We start from the raw sequence: 23,649 nt of genomic DNA, 5'->3' as shown, positions 1-23,649 counted from the left end.
TTGTTTTTTTACTCTTTTCTAGATTTATTTAAAGATTCTTCTCTGTTTCTTTTTTTTAGATCATCGTTTATAATTCCATTTTTCGATTCTTCTATACTCAGTAGAATTATTTTGTCTCCTGTATTCCAAATTCTCATATGAACACTTTTTCTTTCCCCAATTTTTTTGGGTTGTTTCTAGCACACGTGCAAAAAACAAGTGTTTAATTTTTAGTTTGTTTTATTTACCAGTCTCTTTATTTTCGCAAAATCCGATAGAGTTTCTATTTGGTCAGTTCGTACTCAAAAACAATCCTCTATTTTCAGGATTTGTTTTGTGGCATCATCGACGCGCAACGAATCGGTTTGATAACAACTGTCGAACGCATCATCGAACACGTCTTCATGGAGGCTTTAGCCCACCCAAGCCCCGACTGCGAAGACGATGCTGCAAATTGCCCAATGGTCAAAAACCAGCTCTTGCCCGGTTTGCGCTCATTTTGTAGTGCCTTAAAAGTGTGTGAGGAGGTTTGTAACGAAGGAAACCTTTTTGACGACGGTGCCGACGCCCTCATGTCCCCTCTTGACCCCGAAGACGTGCGCGAACTGTCGAAACACGTGGAGAAAGTTGTTCCTTTGGAAGAAAGGGTTAAGTCTTGGTCGAAGCGTTTAACCGAAATTTTGAAAGAGAGCGAACAAGTGAGGAGAGAGAATGATTCATCTGGGCCACAGGACGAACTAGAGTATTGGAAAAAAAGAGGCGCTCAGTTCTCACAAATCACAAATCAAGTCAACTCGAGTGAGGTGCAAATGACGATTTTGTGTCTGCGAATGGCGCATTCGAAGATCTTGAAAGAATGGCTGGAAACTGATAAGAAAATCACATTTTGTTATAATGAGGCAAAAGATAACGCTAAGTTTATTCAAGCACTGGAAAAAAATTGCCATTCTTTGTACCTGGATGATCCAGTTAAAATGAGAGACTCGATTCTGGGGTTGTTACAAACGGTACGTTTAATTCACAGTATTTCGCAGTTTTACAACACTTCGGAAAGAACGTCAGCATTGATGGTTAAGGTAAATGAGTCGGAGATGTGTTCTAACTAATTTAGTAAACTCACTTTTAAGATTACAAATCAAATGATTGAAACGTGTAAAGATTACGTTACGTGTCGTGGGCAGGAAACAATTTGGTCTCAAGATCGTGCGTTTGTAAAAGACAAGCTAACACAGTGTATAATGTTGAACAAGGTCTACCGGAAAACTTATGCTCTGGTTAAAAATCAACCCTTTTTGCCTGGACAACAATCGTTTAATTTTTCCGAAAATTATGTTTTTGGGAAGTTTGATGCCTTTTGTAGACGACTAGCTCGAATTATTTCAACGTTTGATTTAATTGATGATTACAGCAGTTTGTTCCAAAGGCGAATGGAGGGGCTTTTGTTAGGTGACGGTACGTTTCACCAATTATTTGCAGAGTATTTTAATTTTCACTTATACTAATGATATTTATCTGAAAGTTTGTGGACAGCTGTAATCCTTTAGGTCTTTTTCAACAAAAATATCAACTTTGTTTGCATTACTCGAGTTACGAGTTATTTCAAGGGAGTTTACAACAGCTTTCCCTATACTGAAGTTTTGCAAAGAAAAATTAAAAAAAGGTGCTTGAAATCAAAATCTGATATCATATTTATGCTTAGCTTCTTTTAACACCATGTGAAAGCTGGTCCAACATTTTTGCACTACGCTGTAGTGGTATAAAAAGCTAAATATATTTTTCTACATTCTGTAGAATTTATTTATTTTTCAAATAACGTTATGGACGGTCTTTTTGTTGCAAGGGACTCTTTATAACGCGCGTTAAAAATGGTGGAGGCGCCGGGTCAAAGATTTTGACTACTTTTTTTATCGCAAAGTACATATTATTCACTTTATTCACAAAGTGAAAACTTTAATAAACTTTCTTAATAGATTTTCTTTAAACAATGAAACTTTTAAATAAACTTTTAACAAGTTGAGATGCAATAAAATAACACTACACTTTGTACTTTAATGAATACAAACTTACTTAGTCTGAATAAAATTTTAGAAAATATTTCAGGTTATGTTTTCAAAAATTGCGAAACCCAACAAAAGCAAAAATTATGTGGTTTTCGATTCAATTTGGTGATTTTCGACTAAATGTGTACACATTATTTTCTATTTCCTTTGTGATTTTTTGGTGTTTTGATAAGTTATTTCAAAATAAATAACTGTTGACCTAAAAAAGACAAGACAACATCAACTTGCTATCTAATTCGGTGATTTTTTTAGCTAGTTTCTAGTTTTCTAGTTTCTCGAATCGAGTGAAACTAACATCAATTCCTCTTTATTTTGTGATTTTTATGTGTATTCTTAAGTTTTTGTAAAATAAATCATTATTAATTCGTTTTTTTTTTTAGGTTTTACGTCAATAATACTCGAAGAAGGCTAGAATATGATATCACATATTTTAGTATAATCTCGGCCAATTTTTAACAAAATTTTACGAACTAATTGCGGTTTTGGATAAAAAAACGTGCTCAATAGTCACAAAACTAAATTGGTAATTTTTCGGTTTCTTTTAGCGAAATCTATAATTTTCACCTTACCATTTTTTTTTCTCAAAAACATATTTAAAAATTTCGAATAACGCAGAATTTACAAAATTTTGTGTTGAAGGTGAAATTTCGGTTTAACAAAAAAGATTTGAAATAAAAAAAATAACACATTTTTCGACCATCTGTTATAATTTTTTGGCTTATTTTTGCTCAAAAACCAGCTAAATCGTGCGAAATTAGTCAAGATTACATCAATTTGAACCAAGTTTCGTGATTTGACTTTAAAAGATGTGATTAAACTTTCGAAAATGACAAAATTATTACCATCATTTTATACTTATTTTAGTGATTTTACGACTTACCCTTGACACAGTTTTGCGAAATAATTAGGTTTCTGACTGCAAAATGTGCTAAAACACTGGAAAATAACAAGAGATATAATATAGTGCTAGACTTAGCGTGGTGCTTTTTCGATCTAGCGAAATCTCGCAAGAAAACTGTGTTTAAGAACAATTTTGACCAAAATTATCTTTAAAAAATTTTGCAGAATAAATTTTTCTTGTTCAAAAAACTAGCTAAATTGAATAAACGAATAGAAGACTTAAAAAGATTGGTGTAAGACCATTTTTAACATTAACAAAATTTTATGTTGTTTTTTGTTTTTATTTTTACGCATTTTCGCACAATAATGAACAATAATGAAAGTAATTAAAATTTCACAAATTTCGACGTATTGTTGTGGGTTTCTTGACCAAAATTCATAAATACATGATTGACAGTCTCATTCAGAATTAAACCAACTGGAAGTAATTTGTTGAGTTAAATTTGCAACAAACCAACATTTTTTTTGCCTCCAAGTTGGTTATAAATTTTGTAACACAATCATGTTATTTTGTTTGGGCATTTGCTTATTCCATACAGTTTGAAATTAGTGATTTTTAACAAAGTCAATAATTCAAGAAATGCCACTTTCTACACACAAATTTTCAGATGAATATCGGTTTTAAAATTCACTTTAGGCTTTAGAGGCAACACGTGTTATAAAATAGTATTTTTCCATTTAGCTCTGGAAGAAGCCATTCAGAATTTCAACGAAATCAAATCAATCGTAATGAACAAAACTTACGATTATCTGGACCAAAGAAACAACGAGTTTAACAACGATTTCAAGGCGTTTTTGGCCCAAACCGACGAACTTAAGGAAAATATTGGAAACATTATCGAGAGGAATTTCGACAGTGTTTGGGAAACGCCACAAGGAATTAGATTTTTGACCCGATTTGAGAAAGTGAGCGAAAAAATTCCTCTAACTCGTATGGACGACAAATACGACCGGATTTTAAAATACTGCGAGAAAGAAGTCGACCGGATTATCAAAATGTACAAGAAACAGAAAGACGATCCACCTGTCCCTATCATGTTTCCACCAATTGCTGGTTGGAACGACACTAGATATTGTGTTGTTTTTTAAAAAAACTGTTCGCAGGTCGCATTAAATGGGCCAGATCGTTGCTTTGCCACCTGGACGAACTGCTTTCATGTGTCACAACGCACCACGTTTTGAAAAATCTGCCCGCAACGGCTGAATTATCACGAAGACACAAAGCAGCAGAAACGACGTTAAAATCATACGAAACCGATATGGTGGCCATTTGGATGAACCAACATGTAATTATTTAACACAAAAATTGTGAAATGATTCAAAATTTCAGATTTGTGACGTGGATGGTTGTTTAAAACGCCACCTGTTGGCCGTTTGTCCCGAACAACAACGCCTTAAAGTCAATCTTCACAACACGATCCCACTTTTAATTCGTGAAACCGATTTGATGATCAAAATGGACCTTCCTGTACCAATGGTAGCGCTGACACTTTATTCCAAACAGGAGCACTTTAGTTTAATTAAAGACCATCTACAGGTATCTAAGTCATTTTTTTTTAATTGGTTTAATCAAGTTTTTCCAGTTTTTGATTGAAGATTTGTTAACGGTCGTACGATCTGTTAAACTCGAAGTGAGGCCTTTGTTTTTGCCTCATTTAGTCAAACTGACTGATATCGTAGCTGATGGTTTGCATAGACTGACTTGGGTTTCATCCGATTGGAAAAAGTTCGTCGATCGAGCGAACGACGCAATTAACAAGTTCAAAGTTTTGGTAATTGTTTTTTTTTTCTGAGCTTGGCGGTAAAAACTTTGCCTTTCGACTCAATCTTTCCAAAAATGAGAACACTAACTGTTTTATTTTTTTTAATTTGTACAGACTGAACCAAAAGTAGCTACCTAACGCACAAAATTAGTGTATTTATTACTTCCTTTTTTAAGATAATCTTCGAACACGTTAATTTATTTTTGTAAATGCAACATTTTGACACCTTTATTGTAATATGTATAACAATGTTTTTGTAGATAATAACGTCATTTTTAATTTTTTTAATTGAACCGGACTTTTTTAATTTCTTACGTTATTATTTATTTTTTTATACTTACTGCAAAGTTAAAATAAAAGAGTATACTTTTAAAAACAGTAAATATGATGGATGTGATTTAAATAAATTAAAAAATGCGCATTTTCTTAAAAATTAAAGTAGTAATAACACTTTTTTCGGCCAAAAGGTGTCACTTTTTAAATTATTTTTGTCGGAATTTGTTTGAAGAATAAACGAAATCGATTGAAAAAACAAGTAAAGTATTATCAGTTTCATTTTATTTTTGTGATTTTGAGGCGATTTTTGGCAAGATCTAACAAAATAAGTATCAAGTTCAAAAACGAACAAAACTAAAGATAAAAATTCCTAATGTCAATTTCGAACAAAAGTAGTGGTTTTTCAGTCAGTTTTAAGTAAATTTTTCGAGAGAAAAAACTTAGTGTAGTACCTAGTCTATTAAACACTTGGAAAAAGCAAAACTGCAAATTGTTGCGGTCTCATTTTGTTGATTTTTGGTTTGGTTTGAATAAAATTTTGAGAATATTTCTGTTCTCCTTGAAAAAAGTTACAGTCGAAAAAAAAGGCAACATTATGTAATTTTCTACGTATTTTAGTGATTTTTCAGATTGCTTAACATCACTAAACTTAAAATTTTAACATAAAAGCAGAACATGATTTTTGACCAAACATTGTGGTTTTTCGACTCATTTTGACGAACTTTTTAGGAGTGTTTTGACAAGTTTTTGTAAAATAAATCAACCTCGACCAATCGTTAATTTCGATCTAATTCGTTGATTATCATTCAATTTTAGAAAAGGTTTTCGAAAAAAAATTAGAGGCAAATATTAAATAATTTTGGATATAAATTGATGATTTTTCGGTTCTTTTAGTGAAATATCGGAAAAAACTGAGATTTTAGCTCAAGAAAACCAAAAATGTCATTATTTTTGACCAAAATTAATTGTTTTTTGAGGTACAATAAATGAGTCTCTGGTTGAAATTATTTAATTTTTTACACACTTTAGAGAAATTATTTACTTCAAAAACGTGTTTAAAAATTTGAAAAACACAGAATCCACAGAATGGTTTAATTAGTTGAAATTTCGGGTTATTTTGCACAAAATTTTGATAGATAATAATTTTTTACTCAGTTTCACACAAGAAACTGCAAACATCATGTTAAACCCGGTTTGGAAAATATGAAAATAACTAATTTTTTGGCCAAAATTTATAGTTTTTCGACTTATGCCTGAAGAAATTTTGCTCAAAAACTAGCTGAATCAAGTGAAACAAATCACTTGACGTGATCTAGTGATCAAGTGAAGTTCGAACACTCTAAATCGCACGACATAAGCTAAAGTAACATTACTTTTCCAGCCAGTTTTAGAGAAAATAGTTTAAGAAAAATTGACTAAAAATTTGCTTAAATTCTCGAAAAAGACAAAAATCATTTTCAGTCAGTTTTGATGATTTTACGGCTTACTTTTAACGCAACTTTACATGAAATAATTATAGGTTTCTGATTGGAAAATGTGCTGAAACATTCGATAAAAAAAGTCTTTTCAAGCGAAATCTCGCATAAAATTTAATAACACATAACCAAAAAATGTTTTGTTGAAGAATGAAGTTCTTGTTCAGAAATGAGCTAAATCAAAGGAAATAAACTAAATTAAATAAATGTCGATATAATTTTGTGATTATTTAGTTAGGAAAAATTTTTCGCACAAAAGGTAACTAAAGCGATAAAATACCATCAATTTTTTTGTGGACTTTTTTTGACCTAATCTTGTAACGCAAAAATGAGTTAAACCGAGTGGAACAATCTAAAATTTATCATCAACTGAAATCTAATTTATTAAATAAAATTTGCAAATAAACTAAGAAGTTTTTTGCCATTGCTTTTTCTATCATGGCTGTTAAGGCGCTTAATCCGCTTCTGAAACTTGCAAAAACCCCATTTTTTAGACAGAACGTGTCCACGACGTCTACACCAACCGAGTGCTAGAAGTCCTTTCCACCATGCAATCCGTCCAACTCCATGCCCTCCCAGAAATCGACGACGAGCCTTGGAGTGTTGACGACTTCTGCGACAAAATGGACGAAGTCTGCAGATCAGCAGCCACAGAACTCCACCGCAAGAGCCTAATGGTTGAAGAAGCCGTCGAGGAAATTTTAACCCTAGTACGCAAAGCACGCATCGCTGGTGACTCTCAAGCAGAGGAAGAGTTTTTCGCAGAGGAGGAACAAGCCGACGTTGAGAGTTCTTCAACTCAGCAACAATCCGACTGGAGTTTGGTGTGGGAATGTTTCGAAAAACCGCATTTGTTGCTCAGTGGAGGCATGTCGAAGGCTATGGAGGATATGGTTCGGGGGGCTGTGAGCGAAATGCGACGGTACTACAGCAGGAAAGTGGTCGATGTTTTAGTGAAGGTTACAAGACAGAGCTTGGAGGCTTTGCGACGACGATTTGCCGTTGATTGTACAAATTCAGGCAAAATGTGGCCAAAAATGATTGGGTTGTTTCAGATCAAAGTGAACGCACTCCTGTCTTCGTTTTGAATTCGGTTCTGATGATCCCTAAAGTCGCAATTCAACCGAATTTGGAAGAGGTACAAGATGTGTTGAATCTGGCTGGGAAAAATATTACGTCGGTATCAAAGGGAGTGGGACAATGGACGGGTGGAAAACCACAGGTGTGTTTGTTTTCTTTTTTACAGTTGCTTGTGCAATGTACATAAATGCAATCGGTGTTAACAGTACACTCAAAGAAAAAAAATAGTAAGTAATGCTCAAAAAGAGTTTCTATTACTAGATATTTGAAGTAGTGAAATAAAGGTTAACTATTTTGTAGGGTAAGTTTTGCCACTTTAAAATAGTTTTTAGAAATTTGTGATTAATACAACTACCAGTTGTTTTACATTTTTAGAATAGTCCACTTAGTATATCTTACCACTACAGATGTAGTAACATTTTTGTTCTTACTCTATTATATAATGGCTGATTCTTTTTTGTTTAGTGTTCACATTTCATGTTGATTATTTAAAAAAATATATAAAACACAATTGCCCTTTATAAAATAAGACAAGATAAAAAAATAAACCCTTTTATGTTTAATTGTTAATAATTTCTTTGTTTTTTTAATTTTGTTTTCTTATTATCAAAAAGATGAAAGATGTGTACTATCTAAAAATATCGGTTGTCATTAAAAAAAAAATGCCGATGCAACTCAAAAACGAATGACGACACAAATGTCATTATTATGTTAAAATGTAGCTTTTAAAAAAATTAAATCGACCTTTTACAATTTTTTTGAAAAGTAACAAATATTTGAATTTTGTGCGTTACTTTTATTCCAGTTTGTATTTTACATTCTGACGAAGTAGATAATAATACACAGTCATTATAAACGACCAAGTTTGAAAACCAAAGGTTATAGTATTTATACTTTATTTTATTTAAGAGGAGATAGATGCCTACAATTTACAAAAAACATATGAATTAGATGATATAAATTACCTATTAGCTGTTTCAAAACTTTAAAAACGCCAAGGTTGCATTTTACCTGAATTATTTTTTTAATAAAATAAGATAGAATTCTAAAAGAGTTATTAATGATTAGATATTTCATTTAAAGTATAAATTACATTAACTATTTATTATTTTTTTAAGGGCATGAATAATTTTATTTATAACACCTAATTTTGAGAGAAAATGCGACGTTGGCGTTTTTATAGTTTTGAAATAGCTAACACTTACGTAGCTACAATATTTTGAACATATAATTCTTAGTGAAGTATATTCTACAATAATACACCATTTGTAAATGTAGATATTTCAAAGTACAGATACCTAGATAATATCATTAAAATGATACCTTAATGGTAGTGTCATTTATTAGAATATTAGAATGAAGAAAACAAACAACAAAAATTTACAAAGATAAGTAGGTGATTTGCAAACAAAAACTAAGACTCGCTTCACAGAAAGCGAAATTAAAATTTGAATCCGAATTAAATGTTGAGTTAATCCCGAATTAAAACTTAATTGCGATTTAAACGTTCTCTAAACCGGCCCTAAATATTTTTACTATATTTCAATCATCCATTTTATACACGTACACTAATTTTCGTTATTTAAATGAGTAAGGGTCAGTTTCATAATCATTTTAAAGTAATTACTGAAGTAATTTTAATTTATAAAATGTGTTTCATAATAATCGTACATTTTAAAATTAAAAATTGGTGTAAAGTATCTTTAACTTAAAGCTTGGAATATCTCCCTTAATTCCTTAGAGTAGTTGTAACAAACGTCAAAATTATTAATAACAATGGCAGATTTCATAGGTATTTCAAAACCATCTTCATCTGATTTATATTAACACGTTCCTCAGCTACTAATTACAAAAGATTCTGACCGACTTTAGAAATGTAATCTAATGCAAATTAAAACTTTTAATAACATTTTAAAACATATTGTGTTGAAGATTTTGTTCTTCTAATATACTCGTAATTTCCGGGACTATTATTTATATTATTATTCATTATTATTCTATCTTTTTTATACTTCTCTTGTTTCTTCAATTCTCTTTGTTTCAAAATAAAGCTTTCCTCTTCAAAGGTTTTTCCAGTAGTTCCAGTATTTTTTTTGCTTATAAAAGTTTTTTTTGTGGTTTTACTTCTGTCGGAGCTTCTTATTGGGCTTAAGTTTTAATTTCTTCGGAATATATTGATTTCATTTTCTAAAATTTTTTAAGCTTTATTTTGATCAAATTTTTATTGTTTGTTTTAATGTTCATGATCTTTGCTATTAAATTCGTTTAATAACATATTTAACCACCTCAGCGAATGACAGGGAACTCTAAGAAGTGAATTAAGAATATTTGAACTTAAGATGACCATCATTCTCATTTTATCAACAGGACATTCTGTTGCTTAGTTACTTTTTACATTCTGTAGTGGTAAATATTACAGCTAAGTTGTGAACGAGTATAACATTTTCTCGTAGTGAATTCTACGATTATGTTGCAGTTGATTTTACTATTTAATTGCTTCGTAAAACTTACACACAAAAAAGAATAGTTTAACTTACTGCTATTTGCAAATGGTACATTATACTTCACATTAAAACTATTTGTTGTTAGTAACATTTATACTTGTATTGGTAATATCAACCAGGCAGTGTTAAGAGATGTACATACGGTAATTTTTTATTACCACAAATGTAGTAATACCCTAGGTAATACCAAACACATAATTTTTCTGAGTGATAAGTAAAATTCTTTCTTTAAAAGCCACCAGGAGACAGTTGTACAAGTTTCAAGAAACAAGTAAGTAGTTTTGCCGAGTTAGCTGTAGAAGCATGAAACTTATACAACTGTTGATTTATGAACTGAAGATTAATGAAATTTTGTTTTCCCTTTTCCCTCAAACATCACTCACACACTTAACTCAAATTACAACACACCCCACTGTATATTATAATCATTGTATAACGCCAATAAAATCACGGCACACACGACATGTGACACATTCCCGGCATGCGGCTTTGTAAATTATGGCCTGCAAGACTCCAGTCCCCAAAAAGTCCGTATGGAAAAAATTAGCTGGGCCTACGTCCAATTTAATGGATATTGTAACTCGTTCACGAATGGGTCAGAAGCCGGGCAAAGGAGGACCGGTTAAAACCAAAGAAGAGGATTTTCGAACAAGACGAAGGAAACTGTACCGCCTTGCAACGGAGGAAAAACCGATGTTTCCCTTCCAACACAAGAACTTCCACAGTTTTGTTATGGAGAACAAGGAAGTGATGAAGACACTGTCCTTGCTTTCGATCTGCACCCAAGACATGAAGCAAGAAATGACCCAATTTATAGCGCGTTGGAGGCCCTACAACATTCTCTGGAGGAACGAAAAGACACAGAGGGAGCTGTTAACGGCCTGTTTGTCCGAGTTTGAAACTTCGTTGCGCAAGCACGAGGAACTGAACGAGAAACTTGTGACCGAACCGGACGTGTTTGTAATTTGCTCTTGCTTGGCCATTTCCACTGAAAAACTCAAATACGGTTTGATTACCGAAATCAGATCTTGCACTCACAGGTATTGGCAAAAAACTGTTGCAAAATTTGTGACTTGATCTTTCAGGATTGGGCAAGCAATGAAGAAGAAATACAGGCGTGAAATGGATTACGTCTATGCTGTGATAAGCGAAATGGAACGTAAGCTAGAACGCACGATTCGAGATCTGGACGATGTTCGTTTAATAATGGACACGTTGAAAAAAATTCGGGAACAAGAAGTTGATATGGAGTTGAAAATTGATCCGATTGAGGTGATTTTTAATTTATTTTTTGTCTGGGGGCACTTGTGGTTTGATTATAGGAAGCTTTCAACGTTTTGAATCGATTTGATGTGATGGTTGAGCGCGAAATAATGGAACAAGTGGATAATTTAAGGGACACTTGGAACAGACTGTTGAAAAATGCACTAAAAGTTCATGTGCACCTTTTGGAAATGCAACCGCAGTTCCAGCAAGATTTGCGTTCGAATTTGGAAAAGTTCCGGCAAGATAAGATCGATTATTGCAATGAGTATCGGACTGCTGGGCCTATGCAGCCAGGGCTTAGTCCTCGTGAAGCTTCAGATCGGCTTATACTCTTCCAAGTAAGTTATTTTTTGGTACAGATTTTTTTTTATTTTCTAGAAACATTAACATTAAAATGGCACCTTTCAACCCACAAATACCTCGCATTTTCACACTTCAGAACGGAATTTCCCAAGTAAACATTTTGACACCAGAAATTGTGTTTGTTTTCTTGTAATTGTCGTTAAAAATTAGGGTTATTTTTTGGATTAATTATGTATTTGTGTTGGATTTTTGAGTCTTTCTGAACTTACTTTTATTTGGACTAACCCCACCAACAGAAAAAAATATTTCAGCGTAAGATCCTCAGCCATTCTTTGTAAAAACAACCAAGTTTAGGATAAGATTTGCAGTCAAAAGATTTGAATAATTTCTAAACTAATACCTTCATAAAATAATATAAAATTTAAATGTACAGGGTTATTCAGGGGTGTGTAAACGGTGTATACCTTTCCTTGCTGTTTAATTTATCGACATGTCCGTCCATTTCATTATCCGGTGGATCTGCGTGAAGTATTTAAATTAAAAATATTTTTATTATCCACGGGGTGTTATTGGTTGGTTAATCAAAGTCATATTTTAAATAAAACATCCTCACCTAAATTTTTACATTACTAGTTTCTACGTAAAAATGTAACAGAACTTTGTGCATGTTATTAAAATTTTTGTTATAAGAAAAACAAAATTTGAACTAATTTCAAAGTCGGCTATGAATATTTTTTAATTTTTTATTTGTTTTTAAGTGTCGATAGTATTTCCGCTAAGTTTTTAATGCTATACGGTTTGTAAAGCAAATCTATACCAATAATAATAAAATTACAGTGTCTGTTGGTAAGCCCATAACTCAAGCTCTTCAAAGGTGGATATGGAATATGATACATTATGTTAAAAACATTAATTTTATTCCAACATGTGAATCTAGATTGAGTGGAGCTTTCTTAGGCCGAATTGTATAAAAAATTAGTCCAACCTTAATACAGTATAATGAAAAAACCTTAATTTGGCATTTTTACACTATTATAATTAAGTATTCATTCCAATGATTTCATGCAAAAAAAACAAGCTTTTTAACCCGTCACACTCCAGCTTTTGAAAGCGATATTATCGAGTACCTGAGGACAGATAGCATTATTTTGTGATTAAAAAAATATTAATAGAGACAAACAGCACGTAAGTAACATATTCTGGGCATAAATTTTAATAAAATAAGCGTTTATCCCGAAAAAAGTTATTCGGCGAAGGATACAAACAGATATTATGAAGATCGATGAAGATATAGCCACATTTTTTCTAATTTATTTGAAACGAGGTTATAAGTGAAGCGAGTTCTAAATTGTTTTTCAGTTTTAGTTCCAAATTCGGTACTTTTTTTCACATTCTTCTTTAAAAAGTTTTGCCGTTTTCAAGCAAGGAATCGTCCGAAATCAAATTAATTTCAATAAAACTGTTGTTTGAATCGTTGTTTTCAGCAAGTTTAAAATGAATTTAACTCTCCTACAACGAGTTTTCCGGTTTTAAGCAAGAAATCGTCCGAAATCGTGTTTTCAAGTAATTTAATTAAATCATCCTATTCGACTAGCCCCCATAAAGCGATGTTAGCTTTTCAACAGCGAGTTTTACTGTTTTTAACTAAAGAATTCAAGTTGTTTCAATTAAACTGGTGATTAAATCGTTAAATCATCTTTATTTGCCAGAACAAAACGATTTTATACTTTGTAAAGCGATTTGTTTGTTGCGTGGTCTTTTTACGACACACTTTTTTTAACATTTATAAAAACTGTTATCGGTACGGAATTTACCTCTGCTTGCTTCTGTTTTCTTCTCTACATTTTCATACATTTTTTGCTTATGTTTAATGATATTTCTTTCTAAATAAATCAAAAAAAATCAGGGAATACTACCTTCTTTTATTAAAATTATTACTTACGAATTAATTCGCTGGTAGTGCCAATTAAAAATTGTTTGACTTCATTTACACGTATACATAAAATCTTATGAACAAAAATTAGCTCATACAAAATTTTTAATGAAAAAAGTTTCGGTAAGGATACAAAACATGAAGATTGGCTATAAATTTTCTGTAATTTAGGTATCTGTTCTGAATGTTTCTTCAGCTTTAGTTCCAAAATCAATAATTTTTTCAATTCCTTTGTCAAAGACACTGCAACCGAATATCTTTGTTTAATTGCTTTCTGTTTGATTCATTTTTACTATGTATTTTAACCATCGTCTTCTTAAAAAAATGCCGTTTTTAAGCAAGGAACAGTCCGAAATTAAGTGTTTTAACAAAACTGCTGTGTAAATTAGGATAAAGCGATTTCATAGCGCTTGTTCAACTGTATTTTCGTCACTTCCTTCTTAGAATAGCTTTGTCTTCTTTACACCAGTGGCGGCTTGTCAGTGGGGGCAACATGGGCAGTGCCTATGCGACAAAAATTTCAAAAGCGCAATAACAAATTGAATATTAAATACACATGGTAAAAGAAAAAAAATTGATATGGCTATTGAAAATCAGTCCCAAAATTTAATATTATGACGTAGTTTTATTTCAAGTGGTTTACAGTAAAAAAGTCCTATGTAACTCCTTCGCTGCGGGATTGTTTCTAAAAAAATTAATTCTCGAGGCGCTAAAGGTCTAGCAGGATGCGCATTCGTTTCACTGGCGCAGCTCGGGCTAGCACGAGCAGGCTATCCTGAATTAACGATACTCCTTTTGCTTCCCACCTCCTTTTCGTGCCCAGAATCGTCGTTAGAAACAGGCTAGCCCATGTTAGTTAATCATAGCATCCAAAACACGTTTTTTAAAGAAAATTTGTCTTACAATAATAAGTATTTTGCTCTATCTATCCCTACAAATATGTTTTACGTTTACTGTTGATACAAAAATTTGGATGCTTTTAAAAACATTTTAGATACCTATAATTATTTTATATTTCGAAAAAAGTTAATGAAATAATATCAAATAGCAAATATAATAAATTCAGTTGTATTTTTTAATTTTTAGGAATTTTGTTTAAACTAAAAAATATTGTAGTAAAACCTTCAAATAAAATAACACTGAGAATATCATATTGCACTGGCATAGGCAAGCCTACGCTGGTTCTATAATCGAGAGTGTAAAATGGAATGCTTGTTTTTATTAATACTTAATTTTCAAGGAAACAAAAAACAGTTTATTAATTAATTGAATAAAAATGAAAGGTATTTAAATTTAAATATGTACGAGTAAATATTTTATTTGTGTGTGTGTGGGGGGGGAGAGGGTTTCTATTTGCCCTGCTTGCCTATGTACTTTAAATGATCACGAGCCGCTACTGGTTTACACAAACAATCTTCCAATAATTTCGACTAAACTTGTACTTAAATCGTCATTTTCGGCCAGAACAAAGCGATTTCTAGAGCATTTTAGTTCGTTTATAGGCAACAGTAGTCTTGTTATTACTTTTCTTCTTCTTTCACACATCTTGTTTCAACATTTAGAAAAACTCGAATTTGTTCTTGTTTATCTGTTTTCATTTCCAGATTTTAATTGAGCATTTCCTCACATTTCGTGATTTTTTTTATTCATGAAACTACTGGAATAATTATTAATTCGTTGCAAATTTCAGAACCGGTTCGATGGTATGTGGCGTAAGCTCCAAACGTACCAAAGCGGCGAAGAACTTTTCGGTTTACCACAAACCGATTATCCCGACTTGGCTCAAATACGCAAAGAACTGAATCTCTTACAAAAATTATACAAACTATACAACGACGTAATTGATCGGGTCACCAGTTACTACGACATTCCTTGGGGGGAGGTCAACATTGAAGAAATAAACAACGAGTTAATGGAGTTCCAAAACCGGTGTCGGAAACTCCCCAAAGGTTTAAAAGAATGGCCCGCTTTCTTCGCCTTGAAGAAAACCATTGACGACTTTAACGACATGTGCCCCCTTCTGGAGCTCATGGCAAACAAAGCGATGAAACCCCGCCATTGGCAACGAATCATGGACTCCCTAAACCACATTTTCGAGTTTGAAAGTGAAGGTTTTTGCCTGAAAAACATCCTCGAAGCGCCTTTACTCCAACACAAGGAGGATATCGAAGATATTTGCATCTCGGCAATGAAGGAAAAAGACATCGAGGCTAAACTGCGTCAAGTGACAAACGAGTGGTCCATTCATGAACTGACTTTCATGACGTTTAACAACCGGGGCGAGCTGCTCTTGCGAGGGGATACCACAGCCGAGACCATTGGCCAACTTGAAGACAGTTTGATGGTCCTTGGGTCGCTCCTGTCAAACCGTTACAATGCGCCGTTCCGTAAGCAGATCCAGCAATGGGTGCACGACCTATCCAACACCAACGAGATCCTCGAACGCTGGCTGTTGGTCCAGAACATGTGGGTGTACCTGGAGGCGGTGTTCGTTGGAGGCGACATCGCCAAACAACTGCCCAAAGAAGCCAAGCGGTTTTCAAAAATTGACAAGTCCTGGCAGAAGATCATGCAGCGAGCGCACGAAACCCCAGGAGTTGTGGCGTGTTGTGTCGGCGATGATATGCTCAAGCAGCTCTTGCCGCATCTGCAAGAACAACTCGAGTTGTGTCAGAAGTCGTTGAGTGGTTACTTGGAGCGGAAGAGGATGATGTTTCCGAGGTTTTTCTTCGTTTCGGATCCCGCCCTCTTGGAGATTCTGGGGCAAGCGTCCGATTCGCACACCATTCAGAATCATTTACTTTCGATTTTTGATAATACAAGATGGGTTAAGTTTCACGATATTGAGTATAATAAAATCACGGCGATTATTTCGTCCGAAGGTGAGATGATTCAGTTGGAGAAGGCTGTTAGGGCTGAAGGGAGTGTTGAGACTTGGTTGACGCAGCTTTTGGTCACGTCGCAAACGTCGTTACATTCTATTATACGACAAGCCAATTCCATGATCAATGATGGGAATTTCCAGTTGTTGCTTTTTTTGGAAAAAATGCCGGCGCAGGTATGAACCCTATTAACTAAGGGCCGGTTTACAGAACGTTTCAATTAAGACGCGATTAAGTTTAATTCTGAATTAGATTTTAATTTTGCTTTCTATAGACATAACAAACATACAAAAAATCAAAATGTTTGAATTCGACAGATATCTATCAAATCTCAAAACTAAATCTTCGGATACAATGGATGTTCATGAAAAAATTTTTGTTTCTTTCATAGCTGAAATAATTATTGTATTAAGTGTATTAATTAAAATATGTATTTTCCTATTTAATTCGAACAAACAATTTGAAATATTTAATCTTATAATAATTACACAACACTGAGAAGAAAAAACTTTTCAAAAAAACTTTTAAACATGTCCTAATCCATGTAAATGTGTTTGTAGTTCAGCGAATAATACCTTGGAGGTATAATACTTGAATTTTCTGCAGTTTGGCTCAAAATTGACGAATTTCAAGTTCAGAGCATTGCAGAGAATCACTTCAGTAGTCCAGATATAGAGAAGAAATAAGATTCGGGGCCCTCTTTATTTTTCGCTTTTTATTTTTTCGGAATCACACAAGTGATTTTCTACAATGGTGCGAGTTCGACAGTTTTAAGACACACTGTATACAAATTACTGTGAAGTCTTTAAAAAAATCCGGTGAAGAAGTTAAAAAATTAAATAGTGTTTTTTCAAGATTATTCAAAATAGATAATAATGGCTAGGGAAGTAGCTCTTAATATAATTATTAAAACAGAGTTAGAATAATGAGATGATTGTATACAACTTTAAAAAATCATAAAAGTTTTTGCGGAATACGGATCGTTTCTGATTTGGAATTGGCTTCATTATAAAAAACACGTTCTAACTAAAATTTAGCAAATTTTCCTTCTGGTTAAGGGTAGAAACTGCAAAAAATCTTTTGTTTTGACAAAAAAAATTGAAAATATTACAGTGAAATGTACGTTATGTGAGATTTTGTTTAAAAAAACTGACCCTCAAAATAATCTAAATAAATGAAGCTGATATTCCAAAAAAGGTTTTTGCTGTGAGAATCATTTCAATATAATATGTGTAATTATATTACTTACTACTATTTAAACAAAGTTTCTCTTTCAGAGGGCCAAAAAATGATAGATAATTAAAAAATCAATTCATTCACTACAGTTAACATTTTCTAAATTTAGTCTTATTTTATTTAATTGTTTTACTTTTTTCATCGAAACTTTTTCTTTTTTTTTCAATTAATTCTTCCTTTAGGTATAATGAACATCTATGTTTAAAAATAATTGAGCAACTAATTATTTAAACAACTTCAGTAGACATTGACATATTTAGTTAAATTAAAAAATTATAATAATATTACGAGTAATAACAACTAAAAATTAGAAGAAGAAGAAAGAAAATATCCAGGGAGACCGAGAATGGTTCAAAAACTTTAGTTAAATAAAAAAATGTATGAAATACTTTAGAAGGTCGTATTACTGTCTAGTTGGATGAAGAAGTTTGGCATTAAATTATCGCGAAAGCGTTGCATATGTTGTTCTATTATAAATCTGAAAAAACTTTAAAAATTGAGCTTATAGATAATCACTTTTATTAATTTTTAATTTTTCTTATTAATTCTTATCAATCAACAGGAAAATGAACACATAAAGACGGAAGTAAAGTTATTTTAATTAAAGAGTGAAAATTGACGTCTTTGTGTAATATAGGAATATAGTCATTTGTTTAAACATTACCATTCCATAAATACTGCTAAAAGGACTCTGCAATTTCCTAAAAGTGTGATAAATAGAGGATACATGTCTGCAAGAGTTTTGGTGAATTTTGATTTTATTGCCAACTCAAAAATTTTACAAAATAGTTTGTTACCAACTACTGAATTTTTTATGAGGTAGCATTTCAAGTAAAAAATTGTTTGGTGAAAGATCTATACCGACCGTCATTCAGGCAATCATAAAAACAAAATATTTTTGCTGAATTTAAATTCAAAAGTCGTTTTTTGATTGCTTTCATTAAAAAAAACGTTTTTGAGAAAAAATTGATAAATCTATAATTGAGCAAATTTTGTGTTTATCTTTTTCTGGGTAATCTAGAAATTTTATTAATTTACAAAAAATTCTTCTGTGAATGTAGATTCTCATGTAAAAACACAAGTTTTAGTTCTGACAAAAAAAAAACGTGTAATGAAATTGTCGAAAAATGTTTTTTTATTATTTAAAAAATATACCTCTAAATAATTGAGATAAGCTGAAGATAACAGTTCAAATAAGTTTTTGATGCAGAAACACTCATCAAATTATTGCAATTTAAATTCGCTGTAGTTCGACTTCTCTTAGTTTACGGCCAAATATTTCTGTTTGAAACATTTTGAAGTCCAAAAATGGTTAGATTATCAAAAATCAGTTACTGTCACGTCAAAAATTTCTTTTTACGACTTAAATCACTTCATATTGGTTGTTAAATTACGTAATTTAACATGAGAAAAAACTAATTTATTGTTTTCAATTTTTATTTTCTGCTATCTTCAATAACAAAACTTTCGGTGTCTCATCCATCGCAATAAGTTGACTTTTTTTTTTTCAAGATCGGTCTTCTTGGCTTACAAATGATTTGGACTAGAGACGCCGAAGTAGCTCTCATGCAAGCCCGACATGATAAAAAAGTCATGGCAGACACAAACAACAAATTTTTGGAACTACTCAATACCCTCATCGATCAAACGACGAGAGACCTCACCAAAATAGAACGAACGAAATTTGAAACTTTGATTACAATCCATGTGCACCAAAGAGACATTTTTGATATTTTAGTAAGTCACTGAAAATTCTCCCTTCAAAAATTTTCCCTCCTCCCTCAATTTCAGTGCCGCATGAATGTGAGACACGTTAACGATTTCGAATGGTTAAAACAATGCCGCTTTTATTTCAAAGAAGAGTTGGATAAAACCTTGATTATCATTACTGACGTTACGTTCTCTTACCAAAATGAGTATTTGGGTTGTACTGATCGCCTGGTCATAACACCCCTCACTGACAGGTGTTACATTACCCTCGCCCAGGCTTTGGCAATGAGCATGGGTGGAGCGCCTTGTGGTCCTGCTGGAACGGGAAAAACAGAAACTGTGAAGGATATGGGCAAAACTTTGGCAAAATATGTCGTAGTGTTTAATTGTTCGGACCAAATGGATTACAGAGGTCTCGGTCGAATTTACAAAGGTTTAGCCCAGTCAGGATCATGGGGATGTTTTGACGAATTCAATCGAATTGAATTACCAGTCTTGTCAGTGGCCGCACAACAAGTCGCTGTTGTTTTAGCCAGTAAGAAGGAGAAACGGAAAAATTTTCAATTTACTGATGGGGACATCGTGGAAATGTGTCCAGAATTTGGGATTTTTATCACAATGGTAAGTTTTTATTATATTTAAATTTGGACGCGCCTTTTTTAAATACCCATCCAAAAAAAATAAAATCTCAAAAATATCACTGCTTAGTGTGATAAATAGTTGGTAAATTTGTGTAATCCGCCGCCAATTTTTCTATGATCCTGTGCAGTCCTGGCACATTTGAATTCAAAACTTGTGTTAAAGAATTGGGATTTTTTTATATTATATCAATAAATAATTATTCGGGGGTTAGGTGATAGTCTTGCTTTTAGCTATTTGAAGACACTTGATTAAGAGATGATTGTGATTTTAAGAACTATTTATAATTCTCCGGGAAATGACGGCTGAAACCTAAACAATTTGACACTTCAAAATGTGAAATAAGGTATTTTAAAAAGAAAAACTGAAATTTGGTGCGGTAATATTTTTTGATTGGTAAACTTAATTTTTGCACGAATGAGCTCTATTTGATTGTTTACCACGCCTGTTTCCAAGACAGTACGTGGTATTTACTAGTTGCTACGTCCAAGGCGTCGGTAAGTAATTTAGGCGCCGGTAAGAAATTTTGTCGACGCCTTGGACAAAAACCAGTAAACATAATCTACTGTCTTGACAATTATTTTGACATTATTTATTTCATATATCTTTAAAAAAATGTTAGGATCGTGCAACAAACGCCATCACGAACGTTAAGGATTCCCGATAAAATCTCCTTACTATTCTTGATACTAAATATACTATTACTTATTCGTTTATTTATTTATTTTTGTTAAGGGGGTTAAGTTTAAATAGCAATTCCCCCAAAGTTGTACTTACTTATAATTCAAATAAAGACGGTTTATTATTAATATTCTTAGTTATTACATATTATGGTTATATCCGCCACCCTGTGCCTAAAGAAAAGATTTATTGCTTATTAAATTACTGTACGTAATTTAAGGGTGAGGGGCCGTTAACTTGAAAAAAATTGTATAAGTAATTCCAATTCCAAAAAAAAGTACCGAAATCCCAGTAATTTCAACGAATTCCAGTAATTCACGATAATTTCAGTAGTTTCAAAAAAATTCCAGCGAAATTCCCGTTATCCCAATAATTCATAGTAATTTCAGATTATTTTTTTTTTGTAATTCCACCCCAACTACCGTAATTCTAACTTAATTTTCGTAATTCCAAAATAATTCCTTGAATTCCAAATTAATTTCGATGGTTCTAGAAAATTGAACGTAATATCCATTCTAAAGAATGTCGGATAGTTCCAAAAAAAATTCTAAACTCCAAACATAATTTTAATAATTCCAAATATACTTTCAAATAATGTTAAGTAATTTTGATTAATTTCCAAAAATAAATGTGCTGCGTAATGTCTCGAAAAATAAACATCTATTTACGTATAAAAGGTTTAGTATTGGATCAAAACACTCGGATAATTAATTATACGCCGTATCAGTTTGTTAATAAAAGTACGAGTATTATTGCAAGAGTTTTAAGTCAAGAAATGCTGTCAGCTTAATCAGTGGAGTTTACCTTGTCCATGCTAATTACATTTGTGCTGCTTGAAAATATATTTTTTTTCAAAGAAATGTCAATTGTGATAAAAATTAAACTATCCCGGCGCATCCACCAAAATTTATATGGGGGGGGGGGGGTGGGGGGGTTGTTATGAGGTAAATAAAGGGGTTTTAATAAACGAAAGGCGAAGAATTTGTCCCTATTTCTATCTTTTTGGCTCTAAAGTTGCATTGAAGATTTGTTGCTGATGGTGGCCAATTTTTTCAAATGAAGCAAAAATTTAGAACTGCCAACTTTTGTTTTTAATGTTGAAAAAAAGTTTGTAATTAGTTCTTCTTCCAAATAAATGGCTAAAATTACAGTAATTCCAAGCAATCACCATTGATCCCAAAAATTTGTCTAACTAATTACAGAGTTAACGATCCCTTGGTACGAAAAATGAGTATTTTGAACAAAAATTAATGAAGATATTGTTTATACCGAAAAAAGTTATTCGGCGAATGGCATAATCAGGTATTATAATTATTGGCAATATATTTCCTTGAATTTATTTGATAAAAGTTGGAGCAAGTCTAAATTTTTTTGCATGTTATAGTTTCATAATTCTAATAACGGTGCAACTATACACCCTTATTTAATTGTTTTCTGTTTCATTCACCATTATTTTGCAGTTTCGTCACTTTTATAGTGAAAATTGCAAAGTGTTTAACGTTGGACTTTTCATATCCACAATTAAAAAACTTGTATTTCTGTTTTATGTCAGAATGCAACACAAGAACTGTGATTTGTTTTATTAGAAAGATAAATGTGCGGAAAAATATCTCGAAATCAACCTTGTTAAAGGACTAGGCACACTTCTTATGGGAATTTAAGGACCACTCAAATTGAGTAATTTTTATATCAATCGATGCGTCATAAAAAACTGAACAAATCATATCATTGCGCCAAACGTGTAGCTTAATTAGGAACGCGGGAAATTGCAATCAAAGTGAAGATTTGTCCCATAAGAAAAGCATTGGGGCGGCTTTTCGGTGAGTACAAAGAGCTTGTAAATCTTCGAGATTTACAACACTGTGGTATTACTACAATTACTGGATTGGGGGTCAGGTATAGGAAACAGACACTTTTATGGAAATAGGGATTTAAGCGGACAGAAGTTAATATCTCCAACAATAGGAATAATTTAAATTCAATCGCGATTTCTGGCGTTCCTAATCAAGCTACACGTTTGGCGCAATGATATGATTTGATCAGCTTCTTGGGATGCATCGATTAATATAAAAATTATCCAATTTGAGTGGTCCCTAAATTCCCATAAGAAGTGTGCCTAGTCCTTTATTCAGGTATAAACGGTTTGATGTTGGCTTAAAACAATATCGTTCGTAAAAGTATTATTGCAAAAGTTTTAATTAAAAAATGCTATGAGCTCAATGAGTAAAGCTGCTGCATTTGTCATAGAAATCCAAATTGTGGTAAAAAAAATATCACACTATCCCGGCGCATCCACCAAAATAGATGCGAGAGAAATTAAAGTGTAAATAACGCAATTTTAATAAACGGCAAAGAATTTCTCCCTGATTAGCAATGTTAGCAATATTATAATATTGTGTAGCTCAATTATTATAAATAATAATAAATAAAATAAAATAAATAATAAATAAAATAAAACAAATAATAAATTTATTGGCTATTTAAAAAATTCGAAAAAACCTCTTAAAATGCGTTTTCTATAAATCCTGAACTTTAGTCAAACTTTCTCTACCTTTATTAGAGTTTGTAGGTAACCTATCGCATATTTAAAATGGCCGGATAAACAGGTAAAAAAATTTCTTTTACCATTTTCTGATACCAAGTTAATGAAAATATGTTTGATAGTTTTTGGGGTACAGCGGTAGTAATTTACATTGGAACTCCCATAAGAGATTTCACTCCGGACGGCTCTTAACTTGTTTATGTATTGTAGAACCCGGGCTACGCTGGCAGAAAAGAACTCCCTGAAAACCTCAAAATTCAATTCAGAACAGTTGCAATGATGGTCCCCGACCGCCAAATTATAATCCGAGTCAAGTTGGCAAGTTGTGGCTTTCTGGAAAACATCACACTTGCCCGAAAGTTCTACACTTTGTACAAACTGTGTGAAGAACAACTCACAAAACAGGTAGGTAACACACGC

At 32.5% G+C, this 23,649-nt stretch overlaps 1 protein-coding gene across 3 annotated transcripts in view; it reads left to right on the top strand.

Annotated features, from left to right (window-relative positions):
- The window catches only part of Dhc1 (Dynein heavy chain 1), a 69,435-nt gene that overhangs the window by 9,334 nt on the left and 36,452 nt on the right, over positions 1 to 23,649 (top strand). For 2 of the 3 annotated variants that reach the window (XM_064355351.1, XM_064355349.1), the window contains exons 4-18: positions 306 to 1,055; positions 1,107 to 1,431; positions 3,622 to 3,993; positions 4,044 to 4,225; positions 4,270 to 4,476; positions 4,523 to 4,711; positions 6,948 to 7,461; positions 7,509 to 7,675; positions 10,548 to 11,077; positions 11,123 to 11,309; positions 11,360 to 11,641; positions 15,230 to 16,597; positions 19,170 to 19,394; positions 19,449 to 19,988; positions 23,440 to 23,634. In XM_064355351.1, the coding sequence (XP_064211421.1) occupies positions 306 to 1,055; positions 1,107 to 1,431; positions 3,622 to 3,993; positions 4,044 to 4,225; positions 4,270 to 4,476; positions 4,523 to 4,711; positions 6,948 to 7,461; positions 7,509 to 7,675; positions 10,548 to 11,077; positions 11,123 to 11,309; positions 11,360 to 11,641; positions 15,230 to 16,597; positions 19,170 to 19,394; positions 19,449 to 19,988; positions 23,440 to 23,634 (6,033 nt within the window). The remainder of the gene's footprint in view (positions 1 to 305; positions 1,056 to 1,106; positions 1,432 to 3,621; positions 3,994 to 4,043; positions 4,226 to 4,269; positions 4,477 to 4,522; positions 4,712 to 6,947; positions 7,462 to 7,508; positions 7,676 to 10,547; positions 11,078 to 11,122; positions 11,310 to 11,359; positions 11,642 to 15,229; positions 16,598 to 19,169; positions 19,395 to 19,448; positions 19,989 to 23,439; positions 23,635 to 23,649) is intronic. The other variant, XM_015978054.2, reaches the window with a different exon arrangement.

Source organism: Tribolium castaneum, chromosome 1, assembly GCF_031307605.1.
Source record: "Tribolium castaneum strain GA2 chromosome 1, icTriCast1.1, whole genome shotgun sequence".
Classification (NCBI taxonomy): domain Eukaryota; kingdom Metazoa; phylum Arthropoda; class Insecta; order Coleoptera; family Tenebrionidae; genus Tribolium; species Tribolium castaneum.
The sequence above is the reverse complement of the archived record's forward strand: the minus strand, read 5'-3'. Positions and strand labels throughout refer to the sequence as shown.